The sequence below is a fragment of the Carex rostrata genome, chromosome 8 (assembly GCF_964058835.1).
Source record: "Carex rostrata chromosome 8, lpCarRost1.2, whole genome shotgun sequence".
Lineage (NCBI taxonomy): Eukaryota > Viridiplantae > Streptophyta > Magnoliopsida > Poales > Cyperaceae > Carex > Carex rostrata.
In genome coordinates this window covers 3,120,037-3,136,323 of record NC_135925.1, presented here as the reverse complement: position 1 = coordinate 3,136,323, position 16,287 = coordinate 3,120,037, and the positions used below count along the sequence as shown (strand labels likewise).

The 16,287-nt window shown below is 36.8% G+C and overlaps 1 protein-coding gene across 5 annotated transcripts; it reads left to right on the top strand.

Annotated features, from left to right (window-relative positions):
- The first annotated feature begins 408 nt into the window (after positions 1-408).
- Positions 409-15,362, top strand: LOC144558770 (MraZ). 5 transcript variants are annotated; one of them, XM_078307642.1, is made up of 23 exons: positions 409-577; positions 1,198-2,053; positions 2,588-2,703; positions 4,222-4,430; positions 6,074-6,193; positions 6,336-6,464; positions 6,568-6,693; positions 6,897-6,949; positions 7,043-7,142; positions 7,520-7,637; positions 7,994-8,203; positions 8,611-8,935; positions 9,057-9,150; positions 9,556-9,664; positions 10,064-10,332; positions 10,720-10,847; positions 11,502-11,736; positions 11,891-12,079; positions 13,021-13,301; positions 13,692-13,914; positions 14,222-14,478; positions 14,736-14,786; positions 14,879-15,362. In XM_078307642.1, the coding sequence occupies exons 2-23, from the start codon at positions 1,308-1,310 to the stop codon at positions 15,024-15,026; spliced, it is 4,236 nt and encodes a 1,411-aa protein (XP_078163768.1). In that variant the 5' UTR covers positions 409-577; positions 1,198-1,307; the 3' UTR covers positions 15,027-15,362. The 5 variants fall into 5 exon arrangements, with proteins under 5 accessions (XP_078163768.1, XP_078163765.1, XP_078163767.1 ...); XM_078307639.1 differs by having other exon boundaries at positions 410-577; positions 14,222-14,461; positions 14,701-14,786; XM_078307641.1 differs by having other exon boundaries at positions 412-577; positions 1,169-2,053; positions 14,222-14,461; positions 14,701-14,786.
- Positions 15,363-16,287: the final 925 nt, after the last annotated feature.

Here is a 16,287-nt window from a genome sequence, read left to right as displayed (position 1 = left end):
CATTGCTAATTAAAATGTAGTGTCTAGATTATTAAATAAAATCACTAGTCTGCAATTATCTATTATTTATCTATTCACAATATAGCTTTTCTTCTCATGCAAAAAAAAAAGACTCGTGCAATTAGAAAACATCTAAATAATTTTTGCTCAAAAAAGAAATATCTATATAAATACATTAGATGTATTAGAAAACTTCAAAATTTATATTCATATATTTAGATCAATAACTACACTAGCATAAAAGAGAGTTCATTACTCTTATCAAAAGCCGTATTAAAAACATTTCATTTATCAAAACATTCTACAAAAATTTCGTTGAAAGCATTGTAGAAGACTGAATTGGGAAATAAACAAAGACAGAGAAAGAAAATATACAAAAAGTTCCAGAAAATAATAAAACAAAATTTCTCCTGCTTAATTCTTAAAGTGCGAAACAGAGAAGAAACGATAAGGACAGCTACAGTCAAAAGAAAAAGCTCCGGAGTGAACTTTGAGAGGAACAAAAAAAGAAAGCAAAAATCCTGAAAGTTCTAGGGTTTTCTCTTGGATCTCTCGCCGATCTAGTATCCGAAGCCAGGTCTCACTCTTACTCTTACTCTCTACTTTACTAGTGTTTCTCATGAAATTACTAATTGGGGCTTATTGCTTGGATTAGTTGATGAACTGAATGAATTTTGATTGGAAGTGTATATGTAAGTAACTGAATGCGGCTTTGCTTTTTGTGTTTGAATCAACTGGTGATCTGGTTCAGTTACAGGAGAAAGCAGTTTCTAAACATTAGAATTGAGAAGTAATTTTTGAATATTCTCTTGATAGAGAAACGTTTGAATTGCTGTAACTCCATTATATAACCATATTGTACTTGATTAAAATTTGATCAAAATTGAAAGGGTAGTGATCTCTTATAGCCCTCTTTAAATTGGAATGAAGCATATTTTATAGTAGTAATCTGAATGAACTACAATTATTACTTTCTAGGGTTTTTTATTTCGGTTAGTAAGGAAATCCTTAATCTTAAGATAATTAATTATCTTCCAGGTAGACATAAAATTTGATACATTGTTTTTCATAGCTAAATGATAGTTTCCTATTTTAAGTTGTTCGTGTTTCAAAATTGGAACTGACATCTAATGTGATTACCTTTTCATTTCATTACCCAAAATAATAGGTCCTTGGGTTATTTTTCTCACATGTCAGGTCTTCAATACTTGGTTGTACATAGGACTCATCGATATGTTGATTTTTGATAGAAGTTACATGCAATGGTATGGAGACATGTAAAGTGGTACATCTAATATGTGGCGATAATGCCTTCAATGTTGAATTATGGAAACTCGTTGAGGTGGTTTCTCTTACCTATCATTATCTGTCTCGTAAGGCTTCTCCCAGTGAAGGGGTCCACCTCATGCAACTCATTCTCCCGTAACTCCTTTTCATGCAATGACTTGAACGGTGTGGGATCTTTCAACACCACATGCTTTATTAAATCAGACACTCACCTCTCCAATGACTTGTGCATATACGGGTCTGGCAATCTACACCTCTCCCCCAATACAAAATTAACCTGTCCAATAAAAGGTTGCCAAATCAGCGTAAACCTCTCTGGTAATATTGAAATAGGCTCCCAGGCTTCAATTGCTGCGGGCTCGATCAAATTTAATGCCACCAATATATTCTTAAACTACAAATCAATTGTAAATACAACTGCTCTGGGAGGTGAAGCCCCTCCCCAGACTAGTGGAACCCCACCGTGCTGTGAAAAAGCAGGTGGAGGCCATGGTGGCAGGGGTGCGTCTTGTGTGAAAATGAATAGGACAAATTGGGGAGGGGATGTGTATGCTTGGTCAACACTCTCAGACCCTTGGAGCTATGGTAGTTCGGGTGGTATCGCCTCGTTAGAGAAGGAATGTGGGGGTGATGGTGGGGGCCGTGTTGCGCTATGGGCGAATAAATCGTTGGTTGTTGAGGGGTTTGTTTTGGCAGAAGGAGGAGAAGGGGGGACGGAAGGAGGTGGCGGGTCTGGTGGAAGTATTGTTATTCATGCTTTCAGATTGTGAGAACTCTTTTAACTTTTTATTTCCCTCTTCTAGCATAGGTTTTAGTAGATGATAGGTAAGTAACGAGAGCCATGTTATATAACATACAGGACTGTCAAGTGGGCCCTCACAAGTCCGTAACATTTCACCGTCATTATGACAAAACAATCAGGGAAACTTGAGTCCATTTTCTCTGAGGTAACATAATATTTCTATTTAGATCTGGGCCGTCTGATCAGAATCCGGGCCAACTCGGCCCGAGGTGGAATGCATGGGGCCCTTTAATATTCATGCAGATTCTGATCGGATGGTCCGGATCTAAACAGAAGTAATATGTTACCTAAGAGGATATGAATTTGGGAAACCTAGCATATACTGAAGTTGTTTGGTGTGGTATTGAATTGTCACTGGCCAGCCTGTAATTCACATTCACTTGTAAATTAATATGGTATAAACTACTATGAGAACCTTGATTTGAATGCTTACTTGGACTATATTTTTTTATATTATATGAACCCTACTTAACTTTAGTATTTTTTTGGTAACCTTAGGACTGGGAATGGTACCATCAGTGCTGCAGGAGGGCCTGGATGGGGTGGGGGTGGTGGTGGGAGGATTTCTATGGAGTGTTATAGCATCCAACAAGACGTCACGATTTCTGTCCATGGTGCTACTTAACTCTTTTTGTCACTTTTTCTAAGTTCAAATAAACATTATGAATCTTTAAAAATCTTTTTGCAAATTATGTCTGATGTTTTATCTTCACATGAATTATCCAAATTCCAAACCATTTTTGATATTTACAAGAAATGCAATTGTTTTTCTTGCAAATGATAGCAAAGCATTTATATCAAGGTTAAGTTGAACAAAATATGACTAAAGGGTTTTTGACCTTTTCATCTAAGTTTTGTAGGCTTATTTTTTTCTCTAAAGGTTTTGGATGGTGATTTATGTTGCCATCCTCATTCTAATGAGACCAGTTAACTATTGTAACAGTCGATATATATCTTAATTCACCTTAGTCTTTGCAATAGGCATGATGCAGCAAAAATATTCAGTATTTGCTAAACAATGCAGTTGAGCACGTAAGGGTCTAGATCACCTGATGCGCACTAAAAGTGAGAGTCTTGATGGTTGTAAACTCAAATTTCAGAAATTATCTTACTAATTACTTTATAAACAGGATTGTGGAGTAATTGACATCAACAACCAAGTATAGTCTCTCTTGAAGTCAGAAACCTACTATAATGTCCAATTGTCTTTTTTTCAAAGCTAAAAGTGAAAAATCAATGTTGTCTTTGGCCTTCTGTGGTCCTTCGTATTTTGAAGTTAGAATTTTTATAGCATCACCATTAGATTTCTTAATTTGGAAGCTTAAAAAGTAACTTTGTCAAGAGAAGGATCGTAGGTATGCTAATAGTTGACTTGACTCGCATGTTATTTAGAGAAAAACTAAAGTATGTTGTGTCAGCTTGCTTTACTAAATTCTTAAGTTTGAAAGGATAGAAATTTTCAAATTACACACAAATAGACTCGGTTCATTGTATCTACCAAGCAAAGTTGAAATCATGGTTGGTTTTCTATGATACTGGCTCATCAATCAAGTACAAACCAGCTGTGGCAAACTTTTAGCATTTGGAGACCCCTTTATTATAGGAGTGGACTCAAGTGCCCGCAGGCTTGCAAGTGTACATCCATATAACTTCACCTGCCTCATGATAAATCATATTACTTGGTGTGCACTGCACTCAAGTGTCTAAGCAATCGCTATCTACGTGTTTGCCTGCACTTTTGTTTGAATGCAAAAACATAAAAATGAATATAAGAAATGCACAGGTCCAGAGAATCTGATTGGTCTGGTCAACCGGGTCCGTATCCTCTGAGTTATCTCAACATTTCAGTTGATGTCAAAACCAGACCAAAAATTATTTTCGGTGCCTATTTAGATGCACGGGGCAGTATTATTATGAAATTGGTTGCTTTAAAATGCGTGCCGAACGGTTAAAATTTTGTATGGATCACCTCAAAATTTGAGATCTTAGGGGATGTGAATTCTTGGTCAACCTATTTACTTGCTGAACTAGTTGCACAAGCTTCTGTACCAAATTTACTTTATCTGGAGGCAAATTTGATGATTCAACGACGTATAATTTGTTTTGACTTTTTTTCTTGTTGCCAAGATTAGGTGGGAGAAGTCATGGTTGCCCTGAGAATGCCGGTGGAGCTGGGACTTTATATGATAAATCATTACAGACATTGAAGGTGAGCAATGACAATTTCACTACACACACGGAAACTCCATTGCTGGGCTTTGCTGTGAGCGTAGTCTGGTCGAACGTGCTGGTTGAAGGTGCTGCGCAAGTGCTTGTTCCTTTGCTTTGGACTAGAGTACAAGTTAGTAGCTTTATATGTTTACACCATATTTTTGTTTGGTACATTAGTTTTAAGGCAATTTCATGTGCAAGTCATATACTACCTTAGACATCCCCGGAAAACTATGATCTGTCATTACAATCTGTGGTTCTGTTAAGTAGGTTTTAATTGCATGTGTTATATAGGGATGCATAAAAGAACAAAAAAACTGCCCTTTGATACAAGTCCTGGCATTTGTGCGAGTAAAGTAAGAAACCACAACATCCGTGCAGGTCAAACAAACTCAGTATTGGTAAGGGTCCCAAGTCCCAACACTGGCAGCAGCTTAACCCCATTCAGGCAAACCAACGAGTTTTTAAGCATGAAAATGATCAACAGATAATTAAGAGAAATATAGACCTTTTTAATATATCAAAAACTATTGAAAGTGTAAAAGGAGGGGGGTTGTGATAGGCGTGGCGAGCCAACGTAATATACAGCCTTTTATGGAAATGAAACCCTCCTCTGGTTGGGTTTCTAAGGCTTTGTTGTTGTTGCATTGAAGAAGTGCAAAGAAATTCAAGCAAGACGCACCAAGAGAGAAATCATGTTTTAGAAATCGTGCTTCCATTTAGGGTTTCTGATGTTGGGGGTAAAGAAAATCGATTGAAATCAACCAATACAGTAGAAGGGAGACCAAGAATCTGGACAGACATTATTTGATCGACTTTTAGATTAAATGAGAGAGATGAATTCATCAATCCGTTCAAAAAAGAAGTGCATGGAGGAAACGAACCTGAGACAACGAATCGTGGTGGAGACAGCAACATCTTCTCGGTACATGGGTGGCCAATCTGGGACAGAGGGGCTTTGAAGGGATGGTGCGGCTGCAGTGTAGAAAGAACTGGCCGTGAAGGGTAGCAGGCCAGTGGAATTTTGCTAGTGGTGGGTGAAGAGGAGGGAAAGCGATAGCTCAGAGGAGAAAAACGGTGAGAGAGAGAGAGAGAGAGAGAGAGAGAGTGAGAGATTTAGAAGGGAGTGGTGCGAAAGGATAAGAGATATGTTCAGAGTGGTCCCGCACGAGTGAGGAGAGGAAGCAACTGGTGGTATTTTTCTGCGTGATGGAGTGGGTTTCAACTCGAGAAGAAAGAATGTGTTGTGGGGATGGACCACAACCGTTGGATTTTCTTAAAGTCGATTGTCAGTGTACATATCAGGGGTATTTAGGACAACAAACACGTGTGTGACCATGTGGACACTAGACCTGTCCAGTCTGTATGTGCTTTATATAATAATATAGATAACTACATCAATGATGCTCGTCTAGAAAAAAAGAGGGCCTCTCCACTGCATTCTATAGTTAGAAGTCCTTATTTTAACTCTTGAACTCTGCCACCGCGTGGCTTGGTGATGTTTTCTGAACTCAAATTTGATTTCTAAGAAACTGGGACTAGTGATGTTTAATGGATGTGTCTGTGGAATAAAGACCTAAATTCGTCTCCTTAAACTATGACTAATAAATTTTTGAAGGACAGATATGAAACCTTCACTTAGTTTTTTTAGTGATGTAGTCATCACTTTAAGATGCCCTGAAGCTATATTATTGATGTATTTTTACTGTGAACCTCCAATATCACATTAACATGTTTCATTGTAATCGTACTCTTTTTTTCTTTTTTATTTAGGTCACTGGGCAAATTAAACTGATTGATGGCGGCAGTATTTGCTTTGGACTTTCTGAAAATCCAATATCTGAGTTTGAGTTGGTTGCTGAGGAACTTCTCATGAGTGATTCTGTTATTAAGGCATGGGCTAAAAAGATCATCACATACTTGGATTTGTTTGTTAACTCAGTCGAGCTTAGTATAAATGGTTAAATCCATAAAATATCCTATTAGGTGCCATCCTATCTTGTTAAGAGTCCTTTTTTGTTGATATTTTTTGAAGGTATATGGTGCCTTCAGGATGTCTGTTAAAATGCTTCTGATGTGGGATTCAAAAATTAAAATTGAGGGAGGACGTAATGAGGATGTTCGGGTCTCTATGCTTGAAGCAAGGAACCTCATTGTTCTTAAGGTAGAAAGGACCGAAATTTCCTATTTAACCCTGGAAAAGTTTAAAATGCAAATCCTCTTTGTTGTCCAACTTTTTGACATTCCTAACTTTTGGCTTGTGACAGCATAATTCAGTCTTATCTTCAAATGCTGATTTGGTAGTATATGGTCAAGGACTTCTCAATTTATCAGGCTCAGGGGATGGAATTAAAGCTCAGCGGCTTTTCCTGTCCCTTTTCTACAATATCTTAGTAAGTTAGCTGAGCTGTTTTGCCTCCTTTGTTTGCTTTGGTTGTGACTCAAATGATACACTATATTACTAAGTTACAAACTTCAGCGATCTGATAGATGGCAAGGTTTCATATAGTAACTCTAATTAGAGATCATAATTTATTTTAAAACCCTATTACATAAGTTTTCCGACTTCTATTCTAAAACTTTCCTCTCTGAACAGGTCGGACCTGGATCATTCCTTCAAGCCACGTTAGATGGTGCAGAAAGCAGCTCGTAAGTTTAGATCATATTTTATTTACAAATCTTACTTTCTGTTCTTCACAGCTAAGGCATTTCCTTTCTGCGTGCTTATATGTGTCTTTTTAGGGAAGTGCAGTTGCCGTGTGAGAGTCAAACTTGCCCTAATGAACTAATAATGCCTCCTGATGACTGCCATGTGAACAGCTCCTTATCCTTCACATTACAGGTAAACAAAAAATCATTGTGATTTGTTTTCTTATTATTAATTTTCCTTCGGTATATTTCCACTTTCACACCAGCCATGTTCGGTTATTCTTTAAATGTAACTGGAATCTCCACAGTAGGCTGCCAATGACATCTGTAAAAATCCTTACATGACCCTAACCATCTAATTAGGCAGGTCTGGGTTAACATCGGCAGCCCCACTTTAATAGTATTTTGTGAAAATAAGTGCCACTTTAATAGTATTTTATGAAAATAAGTGCCACTTTAATAGTATTTTGTGAAAATAATTGAACGATTTATGTACTTTTGTTGTCATTGTGAAATTTGAAACTTATTTTTTCAACTCAATTTAAGTCCTATTTTCTTTCTCTACTGCAGATTTGTCGAGTTGAAGACTTAATAGTGAGTGGTGTTGTTAAAGGAAGTGTTGTTCATATTCACCGAGCAAGGACAGTCACAATTGATACAGATGGCACGATTAGTGCCTCAGAGTTAGGTGATTCGGTGTTTCAATTCTTATTGTACTGTGGCTATGACCTTGTGTAATTGTGTATTATTGTTTTTCGGATCTACTTCTTAGTTTTCTTCTCAGTTCATTCTCTGCAGGCAACCTTGTGTAGTTCCTTTTCGCCATTGTCCTTGGTGTTTATCATTAATGGTTCCAGTGGTGCTTGTATGTGATAATTTTGTTTTGGATTAGTAGGAGGAAAACAAACTATGAGGTCATATTTTAAATTGAAGTACAAAGAACACACAAACTATTCCATAGTAGTTTTAAACCTAAATATGTTGTATCTTAACATAACTTTACATACGAGTTCTCACACTTTTTGTCTTTTAAAAATTGGGCAGGTTGCAAAGAGGGCATTGGCAAAGGAAAATTTCTGACAAATGGGGCAGGCGGTGGGGCTGGACATGGTGGGAAAGGCGGGTCTGGACATTACAACGGTCTATCAGTGGATGGTGGTAGAAGATATGGTGATCCTTATCTCCCTTGTGAGTTAGGTAGTGGTACCAGTAGCTCAAGCGGATCAGAAAAAGTCGCTGGTGGAGGGATGATAGGTCAGTTCTTTGTTTTACTTTTCATACTTCACTTTTAGTGTTTCTATTATTTTTTTTTTTGTGTGTGTGTGGGTGGGGGGGGGGGGGGGGGGGGATTTTTTGGCAGGAGGTGTTATTTGCATCAATAGTCTATGTGTGACTGTCATGCATTCTATTTATGCTCCTGAGATGGTGTTGATATTTTGGTCTCTTTAGTTTATACTTCTGCATGATTGTGATTTTGGGGTTTGTAATGTGATGCTTTTTGTTACTACATACTTTTTGGGGGATTTTTTTCCAGTTAATTTGCTAGAGCCCTATGCAGTCCATATCGTTGAAGTTCTCAAAATATCAAGTTCTTTTATAAATTCAAATTAGAAAACAGAGTATCCTTTATCACTGCTGATGTCCATACTCCGGATATCCAGTTGTAGGATCAATGAAATGGCCTCTTTCAAAGCTAGAAATACATGGATCCTTAAGCGCAGATGGCCAGAGCCCTTTACCCAATAGTGTCAGGTCAAATGGGTCACTGACAGGTGGACTGGGAGGTGGTTCAGGTGGTACTGTTCTTTTATTCCTTCAATCACTTCTGCTTGAGGAGAACTCATCTTTGTCAGTAGCCGGTGGAAGGGGTGGCCCACATGGGGGTGGTGGAGGTGGTGGCGGGAGAGTTCACTTTCATTGGTCAAATATTGCAACTGAAGATGAATATGTGCAGATTGCTTCTGTAAACGGGACAATTTTATCAAGGTAATTTATCCCATTCACAATTTTGAGCAAAGAAAAATATTAGCACATGTTTTTGGAGCATTGCAGAGTTATCTTAAGAAGGCCCTCTGAACTGGTTGCTTTTGTTTTATTTTTATCACAGTGGGGGTAAAGGTAATGCGGGTGGTCAGAATGGGGAGGATGGGTCCATCACCGGGAAGAAGTGCCCAAAGGGGCTTTATGGTACATTTTGTCACGTATGACCCTCTCTCTCTCTCTCTCTCTCTCTCTCTCTCTCTCTCTCTCTCTCTCTCTCTCTCTGTTGAAACCCTTGGCAGTGGCTGCCAAGTGATCTCTCTCTCATTTTCTCTCTCACCATATGGTGTAGATATTCCAATTATGCAATATACATACAAGTACAATTGAGTGAAGGATTCTGCATCTCAGCCTAAACTATGTGACAATCTTCTTACTCGTACTAGCTTAAATTTTGCCTCAAATGAATGGTTTGTCAAAAAAATGAAGGTTAGAAACACAAATTAAACAAAATATGCAAAGTAGCCCATTAGCTGCTACCACATTCTAAAGCTGTAATCCTTGGGACATAGCCACTCATTTACCCTTTAATCATTTTGCCAACTCTCAGTTGCATTTCCTTGTAGGAATGTCCCATTGGCACGTACAAGGATGTGGCTGGATCCAACTCGTCACTTTGTATGCCTTGTTCCCTTGATTCTCTACCTTACCGTGCCGACTTCATTTATGTGAGAGGTTAGTTTTTGAAGATCTGTTTTTATGGCTCTTCTTAATTTGTAGTTTGTTAATTAAAACTTAGGATCTATTATCATGTTGGCCCAGTCATTGCTACCTCTGCACCATCTAATACAGGTCTTCTCTATACTTCCAATTTCATTTGAGCTTTCCCTTGGTCAAAAAAGCTTAGTACTTGCTACTGATGGTTACAGTGCTTAAGCACAAAGCAAACAAAATATTCTAGTATCGCATCATTTTTTTCGTTAATCTTTTTTATCATCATTATCATCATCATGTAAATATTTGAAATTTTGTTTTCCTGTCATTTCTTTGCTCTCTTTTCTGTCTTTGTTAGTTATTGGCCATAGACAGCCGGCATATTTTTTTCATAATGAACTTGCCCATTAACCTCTTCAGGTGGTGCAACTCAGCCAAGCTGCCCCTATAGGTGCTTATCAGACAAGTACAAGATGCCAAATTGCTACACACCAATTGAGGAAATCATATACACTTTTGGTGGTCCCTGGGCTTTTGGAATCCTCCTCTCATTCTTTCTTATCCTTCTGGCATTTTTGATAACAGCTCTGAGAATTAAAATGGGTGGAAATGATTATCCATACCCAGCCAAAAGTGCAATTGGAAATGATGGGCATGCTTCTTTTCCATATTTGCTTTCATTAGCAGAGGTACTACTTTCTGAACTTTGGTTTGTTCACTTCTTCATTGGTTGGGTTTAGGTTCTTGCTTTTTTCCTAATATTACGTATCATTTTTATGATGTTTGTAAATTGTACACGTATTCTCATAATTGCAAAGGTATACTCTGTTAATTTTTGGCGATTGTGCCCTCATTCAAGTCCTTGTTTCCTAGATGTTCAAACGGAGCTTAAATGTAAGCCAGACATAACAGAGCTAATTGTTTGTAATAGCATTCATGATTTGCTCTGTCACTTTACTTTATATTTGCAAGTGCCATCTAAGTACCATATTATATGTAAAAACATGATCTTTTGAATAAAGGGGTGTAATCTGTACCGCAGTGTCCTTTTTTTATACTTTTGTGTTGAAATCTAGGTGCCCGGAACAAGCAAGGCTGAGGAGACGCAGAGTCATGTGCATAGGCTGTATTTTATGGGTCCAAATACTTTCAGGGAACCTTGGCATCTCCCTTACTCTCCACCAGATGCTATAATTGGAATAGTGTAGGCATCTTATCCATTGATATAATATTTGTAGTCCAACAAGTATTAAGCTATATAATAGTCTGTTTTTGTAAATCAGGATGATATGCCAGAAACTGTCAATTCAAAGCAAAACAGGCAGTTGAGTACACAATCAATATCAAATGTGTTATCATAGTTGCAAATGAGACTTAATTTTCTTATATCTGCAACTACGACCACATTTTATTTGAGAAATTTGCAAATTACATATTGTTTGATAAAGCCTGTTAGTGACACATACGCGCTAATCACATGAATTCTTCTTTTCACATGGCCAAATTGAACTGAAATCAAACCTTGAAAATTCAAAGATACTTCCTTTGAAGTCAAGACAAAGCAATTATTAAGAGACTTCATTTTGATTAATTTAGTATGGAGCAGTGAAGAACAATTGTGGTTATCTTTTCTCTACTTAACCTTGGCTTAAGGTTAACTTCCGTTTTAAACCAAAATAGCAGTATAAATGCAAATTCAAGAAATTCCACATGTTACTTTTCAATATTGTAAAATTTTGGGTTTAATTTGCAGAAAGCCCTGAGAAAGCACAAGTTGACACCAATTAATATAAAAAAGTCTAAATATTACAGCCAGTCAAGAAGTCAAATTTATATTCTATGTATGTTTTTTCTATAGGTATGAAGATACATTCAATCATTTTATAGATGAGATTAACCAGGTGGCAGCATACGAGTGGTGGGAGGGGTCGGTGCATAGCATATTGTCAGTTCTTGCGTATCCTTGCGCATGGTCATGGAAACAATGGTGCAGAAGAAAGAAAATTCAAAGGTTGCAAGAGTATGTTAAAACTGAATATGATCATTCTTGTCTCCGATCGTGCCGATCAAGAGCTCTTTACAAAGGAATGAAGGTATTGTGTACTTGTTTCCTTTGAAATTCTCATTTTTCTATGTTAACGGGCGTGATAATGGGACAAACGGATTTACTTGCAAAGGACTACCCTAAAGTTATCTTCTTGATATCCATTAGCTCGTTCTTACTTTAAGTTAAAAATTCCATTGCAGGTTGGCTCGACACCAGATCTGATGGTGGCATACATAGATTTCTTCCTTGGAGGTGATGAGAAGCGGCTTGATGTGGTATCTTCCATACAGAAGAGGTTTCCCATGTGCATAATTTTTGGTGGTGACGGTAGTTACATGTGTCCATATAATCTCCACAGTGATACCCTGTTGTCAAATCTTGTTGGTCAGGTATCATAAGAGCTAATTTTCTACTACAAATATATATTTCTGTTTTGAGCTAGTATACATTGTGTTGATTTGTTTAGCATGCCTCTGTGTTCTCTTTACTGGTGGTATGCTGATACCATGTTGTCAAATATTGTTGCTTTGTTATTATAAGAGGTATCTAGTAAAAATATAACTCAGTTTGGAATTAGTAACCATTACGTTTTGAACAGTTTAGCATATGTTTCTATGTTGTTTTTGCTGTGGTGATACCCTGTTGTAATATCTTGTTGGTCAGTAATATAAGGGTTAAATGATCTACTCAATAATATTTCTGTTGAATTAGTATTGTTACAACAACTCTAGCTCTGATACAAGCCAGTTAGAGTTTTGACAGAGGCTGAAACTAGCGAGATGCAAAAAGACAAATTTACGAGGAACAAAAATATGTACAAGTTGACTTTAGTTACATAGAGTACATGGGTCATGTGGCTTATTTATAACAATACATATTCTCTAGTTTAGGAAACTAACACAAATAAAGCTCTGGTACATGTGACTTATTTATAACAATACATGTAACCGAAAACAGCCTGTCAAATAAAGTCTGTTTTTAATAGATGGTGAGATGTGAGGCACACATAGCAAGTATACATTATGTTTTGAATTATTTAGCACGTCTCTATGTTCTATTTACCAACTGTGTGGTAAAATTTAAATCAAAGTTGGTTGTAAAGTTTTAAGCTTCCTGATGTTGCTTTGAGGAACTTCAGTTTTATTGAAGTTGTTGACTTGCATCTACGCTTTACAGGCACTTTTAGAACTTCCAGACTTACTTTTTGCATACACCTTGCTCAGTTGCATTTAGATTAATATCCAGTATAGTATTTTTTTTTAATAATTTTATCCATCATTTGCAATTTCTATCCTCTAATAATACATGTAAACTTTTGTTTGCTTCACAGTATGTATCGACAGCAATTTGGAACAGGTTTGTGGCAGGGTTGAATGCGCATCTAAGAACTGTGAACCAAAGAAAAATCAGAACCGCGCTGGGCCCTGTTCTATCGTGGATAAGCACTCACGGAAACCCCCAACTTGAAAGGTGTGGTGTCAGAGTTGATCTGGGATGGTTTCAAGCAACTGCTTCTGGTTACTACCAGCTCGGCATCGTCGTATCTGTGAATGAAGGGTTTTTTACGTCCTTGAACTCACCGGAAATGCCAGAATCATCTGACCGCTCAAGGTTTATTTTTTATTTTTTATCATTTCTAGCTTTTCTGATTTTGAATAAACAACTGTGAATGTGCTTTGTCAACCATTTTTGTTTCTGATGTCTAGCTAATATCAAACGTTGAAATTGTGTATTGTGTTATTCCTTGTTGTGTGCCTGTTATTGGTGCATTTTGTTGTGCTAGACATCTTCTGATTGGGCCACATTTTGGGCCTTGTTATTCTTCTTAATTGCTTGCTCTGGGCCTTCATGTTGTTTAATAACACAAGGAAATCCAAAATTTGGAGGCTTATTGAGGGTTAGTTCCTTGTTAAAGTTACGGCCAAGACAAATTTGGTGCCAGTGTGTATAAATTCTAGCAATTTAGATAGAGTTTCTGTTTACCATCATTAATTGTGGCAGGAGAAGCATCGGTGCCTCACTCAAGGCAACAGTGTCTAGGCAACTTCAGTTTAATCAGAGTCAGTCACAATCTATGGGCAACACATTTTCAAGAAAGCAGATCACTGGAGGGGTCAATGGAGGGATCTTAAATGAAGGGACACTTGGTTCCCTGGATTACAAAAGAGATTATCTCTTCCCTGTCTCCTTCTTGCTGCAAAATACCAGACCTGTTGGTTTTCAGGTAATCTTAAATATAGTACAAGTTGGGTGATTCTTTTCCCTATTTTCACAAGTAACCCGATTTAATAACAATTAAATGATTTTACTTTTTCTATGTAAATTTAATTGTATCTTTTGCATTTTCTTATTTTTTGTTTGGTTGCTCAACAAAATATTTCAATGCAGACAGCAATTGCAACTTAACATGTACCAATGCAAAACTAAAAATGATGACATACATCCTTGCAAAACAATAAAAATATCACTGATCCTCCTGCTAGACAATATATATATATTTACTTTTTTATTTCTTTGTTGTTTTACAACAGGATACAGCTCAACTGCTGGTATGTACAATGCTACTGGGTGATTTTGCAATAACCCTTCTGACACTTGTTCAGTTCTATTGGATCTCTGTTGGTGCTTTCCTTATAATTTTGCTCATACCACCCTTGTCCCTTCTATCTCCTTTTCTCGCGGGCCTTAATGCAATTTTTAGCCGTGGGCCCAAGCGATCCTCTCTCACCCGTATCTATGCATTGTGGAATGCTACCTCCATTGTCAACACTGTGAGTGTTCCTTTTTGGTTTGTTTTTGGTACATGTAGCCGTTAATAATGACTCCTTGCGAGATGTTAAAATGTGTGCATATGAAACAAGGATTGCAATACTAGCTTATTGACAGTGTCTATTTGGGTCTTGTACTTACGTACTCTCTTGTACTCAGATGATAAGAAGTCTGTCCAGGTTAAAGATTCAAATTAGTATTGGAATGTGTTGCATGAGATGCTAAAATCTTATCTGTACAGATTGGGGCAATCATTTGTGGGCTCGTGTTCTATAGTCTCTCTTCTTCGCACTTGGCCATGCTAGTCAAATTTTCAAACTTTAGAAGGTACTCGTTCTCTGCGAATAGCTTTAATTTAATGTTTAATATTTCACTAGATCTATTGTGTTGAGTAATTTCCATAATAATACATGTCACAGGGATGACAATGAGCGGTGGGTTTTGCCTATAAGTCTATTTGTGGTGAAGGTGTTGCAAGGAGTCCTTGTCAACTTGCATATAGCAAATGTCGAGATTCAAGACCTGTCTTTATATACCCCTGATCCCGACAAATTCTGGGCCATGTGATTTTTCCAAAAGATGCTTGGGCCTTCGATATCCGTTTCTGTACATTCTTCTCTGACAAAGGTAATAGATGCACACATCGCCTTATTGTATGGTCTGTGCTTCTTTTTTTAATTCCAAATTTGTATTCCTTATTTATTAGTTGAAAATTGAGTCCTGATGAAATAGGATGTGTATATAAAGAGGCTTAATTTTTTTAGTGGTGTAAGATTAGTTCATATTTCATAGCATGTCATTTTTATATCATTTCTGCCAACTTTTTTCATAAAATTTCTGTGGTCGTGTAAATGACGAATAACTACAAATGGAAGCGTTTTTTTTTTTGTGTGTATTCTGAAATGTGCTTCTACTGCTTTTGCGTTTACGCTGCATCATATTTTCCGGTGATTTCTTTTATTGTTCAAATTAAATTAAGATATAATATAGACCATAATAATATTTGTTTTCTTTGTAGATTGCGCACAATGAAACAGGGAGTACAAATTAAACTAACATTATTTGGAATAGGGTTAAAATGCACCATTGGTTTTAGGCTCTAATCATGTTCTACATCCTTATCGTTGTCTTTAAAGTCCGAACGGTCAACTTGATCTATTCAACATGATCTTCATATTAAAATTTGGTTGGAGATCAAATTTTTTATTTTTGTTAGTACAAAATCATAGTTTTTAGAAGATTCTGGACCATCCAAAATAGTGATTTTATATCTATTTAAAAAAATGTAAGGAATTTGGTCTCAAAGTATATTTTAATATGAAGATTATGTTGAGTGGTTCGGATTGGCTGTTTTGAAGATGAGTATGATTGAAGCACAAAATCATGCATTTTAACTTTATTATTTAATCAAAATTTTAAAAATTATGGAGTGACCAAGTCATCACCATCTCTTTGCTAGATTCGCTTCTTAAGGTTGATATTTCGTCTGACAAAACTAAATGTAAGGCAAGGCAACATGTTTCGTATGTGCATTCTTTTTTCGTCAAAAAAAAAATGGAAAAATTACAAAATCGAATAGTGAATTAAATAAAAATGGGAAAGATCGGTTCGATCTTTTTTCATTAAAAGAAAAGAAGATTGATTTATAGAGTACGGGCTTCTCTTATTAATCTTTATATTCATCATTTTTACCCGTAAAAAAAAAAGGTGAATGCTATATTCTCCGGTGTTCTAAAAAGCGCACTATAGCGTTTTTGGACCCTAAACACTAAGCTATGGCATCAAAACGCGCTATTTGAGCTACGGAGACTATAGTGGTAATAGCGGT

Excerpts from the sequence above, each read along its gene's own strand:
- LOC144558770 (XM_078307639.1), top strand. The coding sequence starts at position 1,308 with ATGCCTTCAATGTTGAATTATGGAAACTCGTTGAGGTGGTTTCTCTTA. Across the intron at positions 9,665-10,063 it reads CGACTTCATTTATGTGAGAG|GTGGTGCAACTCAGCCAAGC; the intron begins GTTAGTTTTTGA and ends TAACCTCTTCAG. Across the intron at positions 13,302-13,691 it reads GAATCATCTGACCGCTCAAG|GAGAAGCATCGGTGCCTCAC; the intron begins GTTTATTTTTTA and ends TAATTGTGGCAG.